This window comes from Salmo trutta, chromosome 29, assembly GCF_901001165.1.
Source record: "Salmo trutta chromosome 29, fSalTru1.1, whole genome shotgun sequence".
Taxonomy (NCBI): Eukaryota; Metazoa; Chordata; class Actinopteri; order Salmoniformes; family Salmonidae; genus Salmo; species Salmo trutta.
The window spans coordinates 37,381,068-37,400,460 of NC_042985.1; the positions used below are offsets into that span (position 1 = coordinate 37,381,068).

A 19,393-nucleotide genomic window follows, 5' to 3' on the forward strand; every position below is an offset into this window, starting at 1 on the left:
ATAGTATCATACATCTTAGCTGGTTGTGAATTGGTGACGTATAGTATTATTTATGTAGCAGGTTAGGTGAATTGGGTTAAGGTTAGAATAAGGCTTAGGGGAAGGGTTAGCTAAAATGTTACAGTCGTCCCCGATGCGAATCGAAATACACAACCTTTGGATTGCTAGTCGTTTGCTGTAATGGATGGATGTTGTTCTTTTTCTGGATATTAGCGCAGGAGATGTAATTTGACCTTTAAGGCTTTGTCATATTACCCAGGTGGTAGGTTATTTGGCATGTTACGCAGGGGGTAGGTTCAACAGGGGAACTCCTTGTTCACCTACAGGATTCTTATTTAAGATTTAGAGGCCTCTTTCCAGTTGTTTTCATCAGATTTTGCGTCACAAGGGACAAAGCAAGAGAATAAAACTGTGCGTACCAGGATAATTATCTGGCAAGTGCTGCCTCCTGGTGTTTGGAAAGAGTGATTGCTTTTTGGGCTGCTGCTGAGTTCATTACAGAGACCCACAGGCTGTGTTTAAAAGTCAACAACTTGTAATACAGCTGTCATCTCAAGGTACGTTTTCATGTCAGTTCTCCTCTTGTCAGAGGTGACAAGAGGGACATGGCCTAATTGCCAAATAATACACAAACACAATGCAGTTACAGTACATGAGCTTATTGATATTAGGGCAGGTGGTTCAACTAAAAGAAGGCTGCTATGCCTAAGGGGATCTGGGGGTATGCTCCCCCAATATTGTTTTTATAAAAAAAGACTAATAAATATATTTTCTGTCAACTTATCATTGTAACATCGCATACTAGGCTTAGGCGGTATACCGTATACAGGGGTATTTGGAAATTGCCACAGGAAGGTTATTCAATACCGTCCAAACATTTAAAAAAAATTGTATAATAATTATACATGTAATATTTGTAGCTACTTTTTAAGTAAATACATGCAGTCAACTTGTGGAATACGTTAGAAGATAAAGCAGATTTGCGGCCTTCAATTCAGTGGTCACATTATGAAGTTTACCATAGTTCCCCGGAACAGTTGAGTCAGTCACGACTGTTCGTAAGTATCACAGCTGGAGAAAGCGGGAGCTGGTGAGTCCAGCTGTGTATTGACAGGGATCCCGTTTTATATTTACAGTCTAGTGTTTTTTTGCTTCAATAAAGTGATCAGGGACGTGTAACTATAGTTTTCCTTAACAGAAAATACATTAGTGCAACACATTTGGCAGAAAATAGCTTAATTGTCATCAGATTACAACAGAAGTGCAACGCTATTTGGCTGGCAGCCACACAAGTAGGCTAAATGAGCTTACAATAAAAAAGCAAGGTATTTTTTGCATATTTTTGTTTATCATATAAATAATGCAGCCAGTTACTTTCCCTAATGTTTTTCTTAAAGTTAATCTTGCATTTTAACAGAGAAAAGTAGGCTGGCTAGACTGAGAGCGCAGCCAAAGCGCTGTCTGCTGATAGAATGCCCCTTCGTCAATTCTCATCCAAGTGTAGAACTGCAACTGAAGCACAAAATTAGTCTGATGCTGAGCAGAAATTACAATGAGCATTTTAGATCTGCGTTTACAAAATGAAGCAAGATAATTCTTATGAGTTGTATCTTTTTTTCTGCATAAAAAAATGAAGAATTCTGCCACTTAGAAAACGTGACCCCTAAGTTTAACTGAATTAATAAGGTGATGGGGCATCATAGTGTTGGCTTTCTGCTGTGTTTGAGAAGTCAATGCCCTTTGGATGGGTTATCTGTACAGCTGCCATTGCTCCAGAGTCAGTACTGTTTATTTGCACAATGTCTCTCGTTCACATTTGCTTGTCAATGTCCAAACTCACCTAAAATGACATTCGGTAGCTCCTATATATATATATAAATAACTTTATGACTTTTTGACAGTTCATATGACATACCATAGCTACCTACACCTTGTGAATTTACCAGAAAACATAGTAAAACAGGTTTAATTGTGTTTATTTCAGCTAAATACCTCCATGTATAGTAGAACACTGATACAGCAATACAGCAGTTTGAGTAGTTTTTTGCGGCACGTTTTACATATAATCAAGTCATTCTACTGGTCTGTTAAATACACAATAAAATAACATTTATGGTTTGAATAAAAGCAAAACCGGCTTTAAAAAAAAAAAATCTACAAAAAAGGCACACAATCAGAATATATACTAAACAAAAATATAAATGCAACATGTAAAGTGTTGGTCCCGTGTTTCATGAACTGAAAAAAAAAAATCCCAGAAATGTTCCATATGCACAAAAAGTTTATTTTTCTCAAATGTTGTGCACAAATTTGTTTACATCCCTGTTTGTGAGCATTTCTACTTTGCCAAGATAATCCTTCCACCTGACAGGTGTGGCATATCAAGAAGCTGATTAAACAGCATGATCATTACACAGGTGCACCTTGTGCTGGGGACAATAAAAGGCTAAAGTGTGCCGTTTTGTCACACAACACAATGCCACAGTTGTCTCAAGTTTTGAGGAAGCGTGCAATTGGCATGCTGACTGCAGGAATGTCCACAAGAGCTGTTGCCAGATAATTTAATGTTAATTTCTCTACCACAACATTGTTTTAGAGAATTTGGCAGTACGTCCTACAGGCCTCACAACCACAGACCACGTGTAACCACAACAGCTGAGGACCTCCGCATCTGGCTTCTTCACCTGTGGGATTGTCTGAGGGGGAGGGGTGTTGAGGAATATTTCTGTCTATAATAAAGCCTTTTGTGGGGAAAAACTCATTCTGATTGGCTGGGTCTGGCTCCCCAGTGCGTGGGCCTGGCTCACAAGTTGGTGGGCCTATGCCTTCCCAGGGCCACCCATGGCTGCACACCTGCCCAGTCATGTGAAATCCATAGAATAGGGCCTGATGAATGTATTTAAATTCACTGATTTCCTTTTATGAACTGTAACTCAGAAAAATCTTTGAAATTATTGCATTTATATTTTTGTTCAGTATACATGAAAAAAAAAGGCTTGCAGGACTAGTCAGTTTGATACGATTTCACACAAAGTCAGTGTTGACGACAACTTTGGCATAAGTGGAGAAATCCCTTGTATTAAAAGATAAATACATTTTTTTAAATAAACTAACAATTAAAAAGTTGAGAGAAACAGTGTAAAAGACGTGTGTAAATATATAAACAGCTACTTGATGTATAAAGAAAATGTGTTGCCGTGGTAATTGGCCCCAGAGGTCAGATCTCGCTCATTAAGCCCCAGTCATTTTTATTGCAGTGTTAAGACAAGCTGTTCTCATACACGGACCATTTTGGTCCACTGATCTTTATATGACACTAGGTTACACCAACTGCTCTGTTGTTGCAGACTATCAAAATATAGAGCATTGTGGATCAGATAGCATGTAATATCTTGAAAATAATCTGATTAATCATTCCAAGTTGTGACCCACTAGGAATTCTAGCCCAATACAACCCCTGTTGAATCAGGGTAGTTAGTGCTAGGCTAGAACCAAAATGGTCCCCCCAGGGAATGGATTGAGAAACACTATCATAAGTGCATCCTAGACCTTTACACATATCGTCCTCTTCTGTTTGAATGGCACAGTGGTAGACCCCATGACTAAACGGGGTCAATGGGATATGATGACACTGGGTGGCAGAGACTAGACCCCTCCCCTTTCCTTCGTGTTCTACTCTCAGTACGGCTCTGCCTTCAAACTCCGATATAGACAGCAAGTAAACACCATCCCCACAATCTGAGAGAGAGAGAGAGGGAGAGAGAGAGAAAGAGACTTCTACCATTACCCCTGAATTTCGAGAGACCAGGGCAAGGATGTTTATGGTGGCCATTTTGGGTTATCTCTGTGCTGTAAACAGTGAAATGGCTTATTTTTGCTCACCTGTACACAGGCGATGCCCACGCCCACCGCTCCAATGATCTTCAGGTGGTCCAAAATGAAGTTCTCCAGTTTAGTGATACAACCCCCCTGGAGAGAGGAAAGGTAGGACCACATTGTGTGTGTGTGTGAGAGAGAGACTTTCAAGATGACTTTCAATCTTGATCATAGCTTTGGGAAGTAGGGGAGCTGAGGGGGATGGAGCACCCCCTGAAAAATCTGAATTTAAAAAAAGATATTAATAATAAAAATAAAAAAATAATAATAATAATATATATATATATTTATTTTTTTCTAAAGTACTGTACTGGGCCTTTATTAGTATTAGTGGACCGATATAGACGTCTGAAGCGTGGGCAAAAACATATTTTCAGCATCTCCGCTTTGTCAAAAAAGGTAGTTGTATAATTAAGAACAGTATCTCGCAGGATTCAATAGTTGGAATTGTAATAATTGTTGCCCTGTCCCTTTCCCTGCAATTGTCATTCTAATGGCATCCAGAAAGAACAAAACCCTGTCCTCAAACATTTACATCAAAAGGTGCAAAGTTATGGCCAAAGACATCAAACAAAATATTTTTTATTTCTTGGAAAACAACCACGTTTTGTGCAGAATTAATTTACCATCCATACAAACCACTTAATGTAAATGTACATTACTGTATTGTACATAGTCTGGTCATCTAGGTTTGTACCTGTAGACTTTCCATCATCATGAAGAAAAACAATGACCAATACAGTAAATGAGCACATTGTGACATCAAGTGGTTTGTGATGATGTGGCTCAGTTGGTAGAGCATGGCGCTTGCACCACTAGGATTGTGGGTTCGATTCCCACGGGTGACCAGTACGAGAAAGTATGAAAATGTTTGCACTCACTCTGGATGAGAGCATCTACTAAAATGTAAAAGGAATGAATAGACCATTTCAGTTTACAAATAGAAATAAGTTGCATTTGCAAAGTATTTCAAGAAACTGGAAAACATATCAGGCAAGTATTTTTATATTCCACATGTATTATCAGATTACAGTGCTGTAAAGTACTTAAGTAAAAATACTTTAAAGTACTACTTAAGTAGTTTTTTGGGGTATCTGTACTTTACTATTTATATTTTGACAACTAAAGAAAATAATGTAGTTTTTAGCCATACATTTTCCCTGACACCCAAAAGTACTCGTTACATTTCGAATGCTTAGCGAGACAGGAAAATGGTCCAATTCACGCACTTATCAAGAGAACATCCCTGGTCATGTGTACTGCCTCTGATCTGGCGGACTCACTAAACACAAATGCTTGATTAGTAAATTATTGTCTAAGTGTTGAAGTGTGCCCGTGTCTATCCGTAAATTTTTTTAAAAACTAGGAAATCGTGCCATCTGATTTGTTTAATATAAGGAATAAGAAAAAAATTGCAGCACACCCACCCCCAAACTACTTCCCACAGCTATGATCTTGATTCACAAACCTGAACTCAAGCAGAATTTGCACTAAGCATTGCAAGCACACTAACACTCAACAACACTGGCTGCTCTCTGTATCTGACACTCACCTCCACCTTGTAGATGTTTGATGGGTGGTCCCTGCGGCCGCAGTTCAGAGTCTGGGTCTTACAGCAGCTATCCGGCACCAGCCTGCCATCTGCCTCACTGGTGCGGATCCACACGCTCTCGCCCCAGTCCGATGAGCTGTTGCTGCCACAGCACTTAAACTGGCGGAAAAGAGAGAGGAGGAGAGGGCATTTCACAACAGGGTGGTGGATGTTTTTCCAATTGCCTTGCAGTTGTTTCAGAAGACGAGCTGAATGATATTCAGTTCATGAACCAAATCCTTATACAAAACAATGGGCCATCTTTCAAATAACAAGTTGCATAATGACGAGTTACATGTATGGCTATAACATACTGTAACCATGCATAATGAAAACACATAACTGTGCCAGTGTAAATAACAGTAGATACAATGAACGTAAACATAAACATAAACAGATTATTCATTCACATTGGAGAAAAATCGACAAATTCCCACATCAATATTTCCAAAAACCCCTAACCAAACTCCTCAAGTCTGCTTATGTTGTCTTGTCTTACCTCGTGCTGCAGCTTGTCCACTGCTTTGGTGACGTGCTCCTGCTCTGGCTGCCTGTACTTCTGCACCATGGTCTCCTGCAGGTTCTGTTTCAGCTCCTCATTGAGCTGCAGAGGAAGACACGACACAGGGTTATGAGAGAACGGACACAGTAAACATGACGTTGGTCAGACTACAACACAGTTACCCATCAGACTATAGAAAAAGAAGACAATCTTCTGTCAGTAGAATAACACTTGAAGGAATGTAATGCATCCCATTGTTGATTCAATAGAAAGATACACTGTATCAAAGGTCTAGAATAGCTAAAACTGTAATTACAGAAAGAACTCCTCTTGAGGAAAGAGGAAATGATATACATACAGGTAAGAGGAAGTACATTTTCATTGATTTATAACCGTAGCGCAAAACTTAGGCACTCGGGTAAGAGCATAGGCCTACATCTAGCTGGTTAACAGTTTCTATGACAACCACAGAATGTAGAGCCAAGTCAGAACGTTAAGGAGAGATAAAGGGAATAAATGGACGGGAGAGGGAGGGGGGAGAGAAATAGAATAGGTTTTTATTTGACCTGTTGACAGTGTGGGAAACACTGCAGCAGTGAGATGAAAACAGGGTGAAAGGCCAAAGGAACATGAGCAGACAATTACACAGAGAGAGTTCAAATGACACACACCAAGCTGGTATGATAACATTCCTGCAGGTGGTACATCTACACAGCAGGGGTATATAGTAATAACAAGGATAGTAGTGGGAATCACATCTTAGTGATATCATCACACTACAGAAATGCTACAACAAGAGGTGGCAGGCATGGGAAATCAGAGCGAGAGAGAGAGAGAGAGAAAAGCAACAGATGGAGAAAGAGAAAGACTGGGACATTATCAGTGAACCTTCCCTTGTTGTGGTTTCAGTTTTTACAAACATACACTATCCTGTTTCTGGGCAGGCGCTGGGTATAGATAGTGTTACTGGCGATGGAATCAGGTGGCGAATCAAGTCATTCATTACCTGCTGGTAATAGATGTAAGCCAGGACACCGGCGAGGATCTCCAGCAGGAAGATACACAGCAGCAAGACAAAGTACTGTGGGGAGACAATGAAAGGTAGGGGATTAGGTTGAAATGGATATCCCCTGGCCCTCTGTCTTTCGACTTCACAGTTAAAACAGGCAAATCCAATTTAGATGAGCTGGAGTTAAATGTATCAGAGCAGTCGATTGGTGGTTGTGGGGTCACTGTTGTTGTTTTGTTATTTTGAGAAAAATGGACTAAGAATGTTTGCCAATCATAGTTTTAATTTGTGGCGTATTGATTATGTGGTGAGATGTTCATAGTTTTAATTTGTGGCATATTGATTATGTGGTGAGATGTCAATGGAGCTGTACAAACAGTATGCTGCCCTTAAAGGGATCCTTCAGGATTTTGGGAATGAAGAGCCAAAGCCAATTTTTATGTCTCTGTGTGCAGTTTGAAGTTACTAACTAGCATTAGCGTAACTGCTAACTAGCGTTAGCACAATGACTGGAAGTCAATAGTAACTTTTATAGCGCAATGACTGGAAATCAATGGACTTCCAGTCATTGCCTTAACGCTAGTTAGCATTGGCTCCCGAAACTAACTAGCTTCCTTCATACTGGATGCAGAGACATACTGTAAAAATTGTATCCAGGAGTTCATCTTCACTGCCAAAATCCCAAAGTATCCCTTTAACAACTGGCCATGAAACAGTTCCCTCTTTGATGATTAGGGTTAGCTAAGTTTAAGAAGTTGGTAAGGATAATATCCAAAATCAGTTATGAAAAGGCATAAAGTTATCACAACCCCTCTGGGTCCAAGCTATGGTTAGAATCATGGGAAACATCTGTTATTGGGTTGGAAGTGCACAGAGTTACTACGTAAAGTAGTGTGTGAGTGAACAGTCCTTTGCCTGTATGGGCGTGTATTTGTTCCCAAGACATCCCCTTTAAAAAGGTACAATATTTAAGTATTGTTCATTCAAATAGCTCTAAATGGCCATAATAAAGTGGCAAGGATTAGAGAATAAAATGCTTTCAAGATTATATGATATCTTTAGACCCCAGGTCAAGGCAAACAAGCATGGACAACATTAGCTACGGAGTGGATGGAAAAAAAAGTTTAACCAAGGACAAAAGATTTAAGTGCCTCTGAACAGGGTATGGTAGTAGGTGCCAGGCGCACCAGTTTGTGTCAAGAACTGCAACGCTGCTGAGTTTTTCACAATCAACAATTTCCTGTGTGTATCAAAAATCAAAATCAACAATTTCCTGTGTGTATCAAAAATGTGTTTGTGTGTGTGTGTGTGTGTGGGGGGGGGGGGGGGGGGGGTGTTCCTGTTTGGTATACTCAGTATAAATATTGAGCTAGTCATCTAACATTAATTGTACTATGTTCCAACAAAGTGTTAGAGTATATATCTTTTACACGTTGAGTGCTAGGTTATGGATTTTTGACACATTGTAGAAAGCCTACTGTGCTAGCCTACTTTTGCCACATGAATTCACAATGCAGTCTGTGGTGTAATTATGTTGACAAATTATATCTTCATAGGTCAATTTCGGCACATGCAATGTATTTAGCTAGCTTCAGCATTTATATTTAGCCTCAGCCATAGTGGTGCCTGAAAGTCAAGTGGGGCTAATTACACTAGTTAGCTATAGTGGCCTGAAAATATGATGACATTGCTAAAGTAGGTAAATAATTAATTGGAAACAACTTTGCCATCATTATGATATGGTCAAATGTTCTTTATAGAGATGGCAAAGTTTGTCAAAAATAGCTAGCAATGGTAACGTTAGCTAGTTAAAGCTATACTACTTAAAGTCCCCAGGACATTCACAGTATTAGGCAAGACTGCCTTCTCTTCTTGTGCACCAGACGCATGGAATAATCTACAATTCAGGCTTCATCTAGATATGTTATGAATGTTATGAATAAATGTAAAATATTGATGGGAGAGACTGTTACGGAAGAGTGTAAATGCTTTTTTTAGGCTGGATCATGTTGTTGTATGTTTTAATTCTGTAATGTATTGATTGTTGCTGCCTTCTTGGTCAGGTCTCCCTTGAAAAAGAGACTGGGTCTCAACGGTCTTTTCTTGGTTCAATAAAGGTTAAATAAAATAAAAAACTGCATATACAGACAATCTGGTGACATCACAATGATGACAAAGGGTTCTCATACTAAATTATTTTCCTCTTTTTGAAATATCTGTATTGAATAGAACGTTCAGTCGGGCATGAATTTTTAACAGAACGTTTATTCAGACAAAACATGCAACCCATGAATAGCAAGTGTTGATGTGTATAGAGGTGATCTCTGTAGTACTGTAGAGGGGATTCAATTTTGAATCTGTTTTTTATTTATTCCAGAATCACATTTCCATGTTGGCTATGCAACTGCTAAATGGTTGGCCTTCTTATCCTCATTGCTGGCAGCGTGGAATTATAACCACCACAGATCAGCCACGCAGAACTCCAAATGTCTCCCTAACCTGGAGTTCTGAATGGAGTTTTGAATGGAGTTCTGAATGCAATCAGAACTCTAAACAACAAAACTATTTCTCACTCAAGGCAAAATTCCAAATGGAAACTTATTGTAAGGAAGGTATTGAGGTTCCTTGATTCAATGAATATTTCACCAAATATGTTTTCTTTCGGTCCAGAAGTCAAAGGGCATATGCATTTAAGACAAAATAACTACATCTACACCGCAGACCTCCAAAGAGCCGGCTAATATCAGACCAGGGGATGCCAAGAAGAAGCCTAGGCCTGATAACCAAACCTATGCCAAGGACAGCAGGACGACTGCCACATTCCGCAACATAAATAGGACGGGAAGACTAAGGTTACTGCTAGCACAGAACATTTCCTAGTCAGAAATACTAGGATGTTGAGTTGTGGGTGGTGGAGGTTTGATGATCTATTGTTGTGCATCTGTATACTTTGAATAAAAACTAAATCATGGATTTGCTCATCTTCTTTATACAATACAGGCCGATACGGCTAATAATGAATTTGCCACTTGTAACTGGCAAAAAAAAAGTTATCATTGCTAAAGTATGAACATTTTTGGTATTAGCTTGGGTTCATATTAGAGGTCTTCACGGGTCCAACAGACCCAAAATTCCAAGATCCGACCCAGGAGCCGAGCGGGTCCGGGTGCTAAATTCTGACTTTTGTTTCAGACCTGGGTCGGGTCGGGTCTGATATAATTGCGACGGCTCTCAGGTATGTGCAATTCAAATGTATTTACCGACTGGACCCGGTTGGACCCGTCCTCTGTTCATTTAATCTGTGAGTTGATGAGAACTGTGTGAGCTTGTTATGTCAGCCAATTGCAACTCAATAAAACGTATAGCTTATGTCCAGCTGAAACTGGTTCCGGCTGCTCACCTCACGTGTGCCTGCTGCTGAGTAGAGAGAGAGAGAGCGCAAGTGAAAGGAGCCTTGACCACTATTGATTGTGAAGATGGATGCCTTTTTCACTGAAGTAAAACGAAAGTTAGAGGAGAAAGAGTATAGTGAAAAGCAGCCAACAAGTGGAGTGTCCTCTGTAAGGGACAAGTTTTAATGGAAAAAGATGAGAAGAACGTTGGCGCGGCCAAATAGACTGTGTGCAACTCGCTATTCATCTTATATGCAATTTTCTAACTTTTATTTATTTTCGTATTTATTATCATTTGTTTTATCATTATTATTCGATATCATAATTATTATTATTACTATTATTTGTATTATTATTATTATTGTAGGCCTATTTAAGAATCTAAAGCAGTTCTTTAAATATGCAGAAAGTGATTTTTATTTCTCATTTCCAATGGCTAAATTAAGTTTGAACTGTCTTTCTAATTTTGTGCTCTGTATTTAGAAAAAGATGCATTAAAAACTAGTCCTGTTGTAAATTTGTGGGGTAGACCTATAGGCACTCGTCTTTGTTTAATTGCTGCAATATAGGCCAGTTCTTTAAATACGCAACAATTGTTTTATGTCATTCTTGAGCCATTTCCTTTGGCCAAATTAAGTTCCCACTGTAATGAAAAGGAAAAACCAAAGCTGGCGAAATTAAAAACGATTTAATGCTGAAATATAATAACCTGTTCTTATTTTCCCTATAAACAACAATTTGCCTTAATTAGGGTAATATCAAAAGTAAGAAACTTTTGTGAAGGTTTGATGTGGTGTGGCTATTATTATTATTAACTACTGCAGGCCTATGAAGGCAGTATGAACCAGCGCTCCAACAGTTGAACGTGAGAAAGAATGTTTTATGCCTACCAGAGTTACTCTAATCTAACAATATAATGTTCATCTTTATAAAATATTCTGATAGAAAATTGAAGAAATAGCCACCTTCTGTATGCATATACAGTGGATTCAAAATGTATTCAGACCCGTTTTTCCCACATTTTCTTATGTTACACTATGACAGAGCTCCAGGGTTCTTCTGTGGAGATGGGAGAACCTTCCAGGAGAACAACCATATCTGCAGCACTCCACCAATCAGGCCTTTATGGTAGTGGCCAAATGGAAGCCACTCAGTAAAAAGGCACATAACAGCCCGCTTGGAGTTTGCCAAAAGGCACCTAAAGGACTCTCAGACCATGAGAAACAAGATCTGATGAAACCAAGATTGAAATCTTTGGCCTGCTCCAGAGCGCTCAGGACCTCAGACTGGGGCAAAGATTTACCTTCCAACAGGACAATGACCCTAAGCACACGGCCAACACAATGCAGGAGTGGCTTCGGGACAAGTCTCTGAATGTCCTTGAGTGGCCCAGCCAGAGCCCGGACGTGAACCCGATCTAACATCTCTGGAGAGACCTGAAAATAGCTGTGCAGCGACGCTCCCCATCTAACCTGACAGAGCTTGAGAGGATCTGCAGAGAAGAATGGGAGAAACTCCCCAAACACAGATGTGCCAAGCTTGTAGCGTCATACACAAGAAGACTCAAGGGTATAATCTAAGCCAAAGGTGCTTCAACAAAGCACTGATTAAAGGGTCAAAATACTTCTGTAAATGTGATCTTATTTTAGTACATTTGCACGCAAAAAAAAGGATTTTGCTTTGTCATTATGTGGTATTGTGTGTTGATTGAAGGGCAAAAAAACAAACACTTTAATCCATTTTAGAATAAGGCTGTAATGTAATTTTTTGGGGGGAAAGGTCAAGGGGTCTGAATACTTTCCGAATGCACTGTATATCTGTATAGCAGAAGTAGCTTATTTGACAAGGACAAAGAAATCCATGCCATTGTCAGGAACATGCCTCCGGCATATCTCCACCTTTCTCTCGGTCTCTAGGGCTATAGGCCTAAACTTCTCTTCCTTTATATTTATATTTGTAATATTAATATCATATAGTGGATGCCTAGACATATAATCTAACAATATAATGCTCATCTGTATAAAAATATTCTGACCAAAAATTCACAAATTAGCCTCCTTCTGTATGCATATACACGGAGTATACCAAACAGCAGCGTAGCCTAGTGGTTAGAGAGTTGGACTAGTAACCAAAAGGTTGCAAGATCGAATCCCCGAGCTGACAAGGTACAAATCTGTCGTTCTTATTGAAAATAAGAATTTGATCTTAACTGACTTGCCTAGTTAAATAAAGGTAAAAGAATTAGGAACACCTCCCCCCTCTTCCCTCAGAACAGCTTCAATTCGTTAGTACATCGACTCTACAAGCTGTCGAAAGCTGGCCCATGTTGACTCTAATGCTTCCTACAGTTGTGCCAAGTTGGCTGAACGTCCTTTGGGTGGTGGACTATTCTTGATACACACTAAGAACTGTTAAGCGTGATAAACCCAGCAGCTTTGCAGTTCTTGACACCAACTGGTGCATCTGGCACCTAATACCATACTCCATCCAAAAGGCACTTCCATTTTTCATCTTGCCCATTCACCCTCATACACAATCCATGTCTCAATTGTCTTAAGGCTTAAAAATCTTTCTTTAACCTGTCTCCTCCCCTTTGTCATGACGTGGCCCTCTTTGGATATAGCAAGCACCAACTCTCTCTCACCACCTCTCTCTTCCCCCTACACCCAGGCTCTGTTATCTCAGGTCGTAAATTCCTGGAGGAGACTCTCTCCCTCATGCAGTATAGAGAGAGAGGGTTCACAGTAGAACAAAGGAACTTATTCTACCTCACAGAACTTGAGAACTGAACAATGTCCATGTTTTGGAGAAGGCGTAAATGGTCGGTGGAGAATCCAGCTACGAACGGTCCATTTTGTTTTATGACAATACAGCCACATTACCATAACTCTGTTTATACAGGAGCCTCCGTTCTGAGGCTTGCATCTAATTATTGTATAATATGAATGAGTAAAGATGAAACTATTTGTGAAATTGTGTAATGTGATTTTAAACCGTTAATGTGAGAGAATGGTATTTCTGTTTAAAGTTTTACTAAGTCATTGGGCCGCCGCCATGAGCACAGACATCGATCTGGCGTCATGGGACAGCCTTTCTGCTGTTATGAATAAAACCCCCACCTAGAGAAGCCCACTTCAGACCATGTGTACCTTGATTACCGAGAGGGCTAAGGTTTGAGTAGAGACCATGCATACCTTCAGTATAAGCTAAGGTTGTAATGGTTGTTAAACTCAGACTATCGATACCGACAGAATAAGAGCAAATCTTCGATACTAATTATTAGTCTGCAGCAGTATCGCTGTAATTAGCGATACTAATTACTAGTCTGCATTTATGTCGACTGAATGCGAAGACCGACAACCGCCGAAACACCTATTCTATAAGAACATTTCTGAATGTTACTCTGAAGTATACATTCTAACCATAGACTCCAGGGACGCAGAGAGAATCCCGGATGAACTTTCCAACAGAAAAGGACGATTCCAACAGAGATCACGACGACACACTGAGTGTAAATATATATATTAATGGCAATTATTCCCATAATTACCAGCATTTCAATTATTATAATTATCAACTGTGTAGTGTCTTTTGTCTTTCGCGCCCTTCTCAGTCCCTTTGTTTACCAAGCCGCCATACCAGTTTAGCCCACTAGGGCACATCCCCTATCATTTCCTTGTAACCATACCTACTGTTTTGTTTGTTTGTTATGCATTTCTGTGATTATTTAGTTAGTTAGTAAATACATGATTAAGACAATTGATGTATGGATGATTCATAGCAAAGACTGGGTTCGTGCAGATAACCAACAATTGATGTTTGGAATGAGACTAACGTGAGGTAACGAATAATTAATTAATTAATTAGAAGACTAATTGATCAGATATTAAAATATCTGAAAAGTTATATTAGGAAAATTATAACTTTGTAATCTGAAGATTTTCCTTGGTTCCCCGACTTCCTAGTTAATTACATTTACATGATTAGTTTAATCACGTAATAATAATTACATAGAATTGATTTGATAGAATAACAGTCTTCACTTTAATGATGACAAAGACACGACACCTTCATCCACACTCATTGAATTGGATTTAAAAAGTGACATCAATAAGGGATCATAGCTTTCAGCTGGATTCACCTGGTCAGTCTATATCGTGGAAAGAGCAGGTGTCCTTCATGTTTTGTACACTCAGTGTAACGGCAGGATAAAGAAATCCATGTCGTTGTCAGGAACATGCCGCAGGCATATCTCTATCTTTCTCTTGGCCCCTAGGGCTATAGGCCTAAGCTTCTCTTCCTTTATATTTACTTTTCTAATATAAATATCATACAGTGGACGACTAGGCCAGTGGACACCATGCATACAATGCCCTGATGCATTCAGTGCTCAAATCTCAGCTGAACCGTGAGGTGGATAATTATTGTTTTAGGAAAGTAAAAACCAATAAAACAGGCTATAAAGTTTTCAATATGCTACATATCAAAACACAACAAATAGTTTTTGGGGAATTTGTTACAGGCAGTTTTTAAGGACACGTAACTGTGGATAATTTGCCCAATACCCTATCGCTCGTTTCTTGATTCTGCTGGCAGCGCCCAGTTGGAGGTTTCTTTCTTGCTCTTTTTGTACTTTCGGATCTGAACGGGTCTCTCAGATCCAAACCAGCACGGGCCTGTTTGGGTCTGTTTGTCCACAGGCTTTATTCGGGAACGGGTCTGAGTGACCGCCTGACTGTCCTCGGGTCTCCGCCTTCTTCACCACACTGTCTGTGTGGGTGGACCATTTTAGTTTGCCCGTGATGTGTACACCTTCTCCACTGCTGTCCCGTCAATGTGGATAGGGGGGTGCTCCCTCTGCTGTTTCCTGAAGTCCACGATCATCTCCTTTGTTTTGTTGACATTGAGTGAGAGGTTGTTTTCCTGACACCACTCTCCGAGTGCCCTCACCTCCACCCTGTAGGCTGTCTCGTCGTTGTTAGTAATCAAGCCCATCACTGTTATGTCGTCTGCAAACTTGATGATTGAGTTGGAGGTGTGCATGGCCACGCAGTCATGGGTGAACAGGGAGTACAGGAGGGGGCTGAGCACAGGAAGCCAGAGTTAGATTAGAGTTAAATCTCCTATCTGATTTGAGCAGACACATCAGAGGTAGGGCATGGGCAGGTCTGCATTCACCGCCAAGTTCCTTTAGCATTAGACAGACAGGGAGATAAAAATCGGGGAAACCTTGACCCAATTCTCCTGGCTCACCACTGATCTTTGGTGTTAAGTGGAGTTGGTCTTTGTCTTTTCTCAAAGTGGCTCTGATCTTGAATGCTGAGTAAGTAGACTGATCAATGCTTATTGATGTGGCCACAATGGTGTTGAAGAAACACACAGGTTGGGCGATATTACGATAGGCTAATGAATAGGCTGTCAATCATCGTTGATGGTGAAGACATCGTGATATGACAGATGATGGTTTGGCCTATTTGAACTTGACTGGCGCCCTGCAGTAAATAACGGAGTATCGTAGTGCGCAGCAGGGTAGCACACAAGTGTCATTCCGAGTAATCTGCCTATTCCTACTTGCTATTGCCTATTTCAATAAATATGTGATACAAAAAGCAAGAGGGGAATGTAGGCCAGACAGAGCAAAGAATTCCACCAAAGAGACGCAAAATGTCCAGTCAGAAAATATTGTTTCTCTCTCCTTCTGTTGGCTGCATGGATTTTAGACTATAGCCTAAACCTATTAATTTAAATTTTTTAAATTTTTTTTTGCCTATATTCCCTTCTCTCTCCATTTGATAGGCTTTATGAATATGACCGAAGGCTATGCTTCATCGGTTTATGCATGGCTTTCTCCACAAAAGCTTTTTGAATTGCCTAAAAAAGTAAGGAAGCCAGGGGACTAATAATGAAAGAGAACAAACAATATCAATAGGTTATAGAAAAATCGAATTACAAGTTTAATCAAGTTGCAGGCCAGGAAAATCCCTCCAAGCGAGCATGAAAACCAAATGGCCAATAACCTATCCTCATTTCTCCTACTGACCCATCATAAAAGCTTTAATACAAGTTAAAGTTATGAACGTGTTGGCTTGGGCAGTATACCGTATATACTGTATACAGGGGTATTAGAAAATATTTGTAGCTACTTTAAAGTTACTACCTGAAGTCAATTTGTGCAATACGTTAGGAGATAAAGCAGATTGCGTTCTTCATTTGACTGGTCACATTATTTTATATTATGAAGCTTACCATAGTTCCCAGAACAGTTGAGCCAGTCACGTGTTTGTTTGTAAATAGCACAAAGGGAGACTGCGGAGTCTGTTGTGCGGCGCACATGAGCTATCTGCACAGCTGCCATTCTTTCCCTGTGGTTCCTACTAGCATTTTATTCCTCCTCCATTATTGTCTCCTCTGCTCTGAGTACACATGCTGCTCTTCCTTCAGAAAAGCTTAACCATTTGCAGTTTCTCTCTTTCAATTTCACTTGTACATTTTCCACACTTACCGAAAATGACATTCGGCAGATACTAGCTATGCTTGCATAACTTTATGAGCTGGATTTGCCTGTCTTTATGTTTGTTTACGCTTGTTAGCATTTAGCTAATAGCGTCTATTTGATTTCGCTATTAGTTTGTGCAAATTTGGTTCGCATTCTGGTAATAGAGCCACAATGGACTTTTCTTGCATTTTCTGCCCCCTTGTGTGCAATGCCAGTAATACCATAAATCCCAGGATGAGAGAAGGATGGTATGACGATATGAAAATCTGGGCCCCGCCCAAGCCTAATGAGCAGTAGCTTATTTGACAAATATTCTAGCCTACGAAGGTATTGCCCTAAAGTTGTGACTTAAAAAAATAACAACAATGGAATTCTATAGCCCAAGCCTAGGCATAGGCTATTCTCAATCAAAGCTTTATGACAGAACTAACAGAATTATTTGTAAAAAAAAAAAAGGAAAGTGCTGTTAGGGTACACAATAATAGGTCTTTGTAGATCTTTGGTAAAAGGGGTAAATTTGTCATCAAAAAGAAAGGAGAATCAAGGCACTCTTCATATAATTAATTAAAATGCCTTCATTAATATAGCATGTTCAATGAAACAACGATTTAAAAACTCTGCGCATTTCAGCAGCATTGCCGAAGATACGAAAAAACATTGTCTTCTTTTGAACAAAACATTTTCCAATCACCCCTGATTGAGGAGGGAGTGGTCACAGAACAGCCAAAATTCATTAGACAACACCTAGTAAACAACACTACACATTCAAAAAGTTAAATAGACATGTTATCTAAATGTACATCAAGGTCAGAAGCATTAGAAACACTAGAAAAAAATAGGTAGTTCTAGCCTTGAATGGGAGTGGGCAAAATAGTGAATTGGAGAGCCATACATTTTATACACTGAAAAAATCTATAAACGGAACGTAAAAGTGTTTCATGAGCAGAAATAAAAGATTCAAGAAATGTGGTTATTTTTCTTTTTGAAAACAACATTATTATTTTTTATTATTTTACGTGGCAAATAAATCAATTATTATCCAGTTCTGAAGACGGTAGACCAGTCATATATACAGTTGAAGTCGGAAGTTTACATACACTTAGGTTGGAGTCATTAAAACTCGTTTTTCAACCACTCCACAAATGTCTTGTTAACAAACTATAGTTTTGGCGAGTCGGTTAGGACATCTACTTTGTGCATGACAAGTCATTTTTCCAACAATTGTTTACAGACAGATTATTTCACTCATAATTCACTGTATCACAATTCCAGTGGGTCAGAAGTTTACATACACTAACCTGACTGTGCCTTTAAACAGCTTGGACAATTCCAGAAAATTATGTCATGGCTTTAGAAGCTTCTGATAGGCTAATCGACATCATTTGGAGGTGTACCTGTGGATGTATTTCAAGGCCTACCTTCAAACTCAGTGCCTCTTTGCTTGACATCATGGGAAAATCAAAAGAAATCAGTCCTCAGAAAAAAATTGTAGACCTCCACAAGTCTGGTTCATCATCGGGAGTAATTTCCAAACGCCTGAAGGTACCACGTTCATCTGTACAAACAATAGTACGCAAGTATAAACACCATGGGACCACGCAGCCGTCATATCGCTCAGGAAGGAGACGCATTCTGTTTCCTAGAGATGAACGTACTTTGGTGGGAAAAGTGCAAATCAATCCCAGAACAACAGCAAAGGACCTTGGGAAGATGCTGGAGGAAACAGGTACAAAAGTATCTATATCCACAGTAAAAACGAGTCTTACAATGACATAACCTGAAAAGCAGCTCAGCAAAGAAGAAGCCACTGCTCCAAAACCGGCATAAAAAAAAGCCAGACTACGGTTTGCAACTGCACATGGGGACAAAGATCGTACATTTTGGAGAAATGTCCTCTGGTCTGATGAAACAAAAATAGAAATGTTAAGTTTGGAAGAAAAAGGCGGAGACTTGCAAGCCGAAGAACACCATTCCAACCGTGAAGCACGGGGGTGGCAGCATCATGTTGTGGGGGTGCTTTGCTGCAGGAAGGACTGGTGCACTTCACAAAATAGATGCTGCCACCCCCGTGCTTCACGGTTGGAATGGTGTTCTTCGGCTTGCAAGTCTCCGCCTTTTTCTTCCAAACTTAACATTTCTATTTGCATGAGGTAGGAAAATGCATGAGATGCATGAGGTAGGAAAATTATGTGGATATATTGAAGCAACATCTCAAGACATCAGTCAGGAAGTTAACGCTTGGTCGCAAATGGGTCTTCCAAATGGACAATGACCCCAAGCATACTTCCAAAGTTGTGGCAAAATGGCTTAAGGACAACAAAGTCAAGGTATTGGAGTGGCCATCACAAAGCCCTGACCTCAATCCCATAGACAATTTGTGGGCAGAACTGAAAAAGTGTGTGCGAGCAAGGAGGCCTACAAACCTGACTCAGTTACACCAGCTCTGTCAGGAGGAATGGGCCAAAATTCACCCAACTTATTGTGGGAAGCTTGTGGAAGGCTACCCAAAACGTTTGACCCAAGTTAA

At 39.8% G+C, this 19,393-nt stretch overlaps 1 protein-coding gene across 1 annotated transcript in view; it reads right to left on the minus strand.

Moving 5' to 3' along the window:
• Nucleotides 1-3,106: 3,106 nt before the first annotated feature.
• The window catches only part of LOC115167555 (CD151 antigen), a 45,980-nt gene continuing 29,693 nt past the window's right edge, over nt 3,107-19,393 (minus strand). Inside the window, exons 4-8 of the mRNA XM_029722115.1 lie at nt 6,976-7,050; nt 5,967-6,071; nt 5,429-5,587; nt 3,883-3,969; nt 3,107-3,738 (exon numbers count right to left, since the gene is read on the minus strand). Coding sequence (XP_029577975.1) covers nt 3,679-3,738; nt 3,883-3,969; nt 5,429-5,587; nt 5,967-6,071; nt 6,976-7,050 — 486 coding nt within the window. The 3' untranslated portion in view covers nt 3,107-3,678. The remainder of the gene's footprint in view (nt 3,739-3,882; nt 3,970-5,428; nt 5,588-5,966; nt 6,072-6,975; nt 7,051-19,393) is intronic.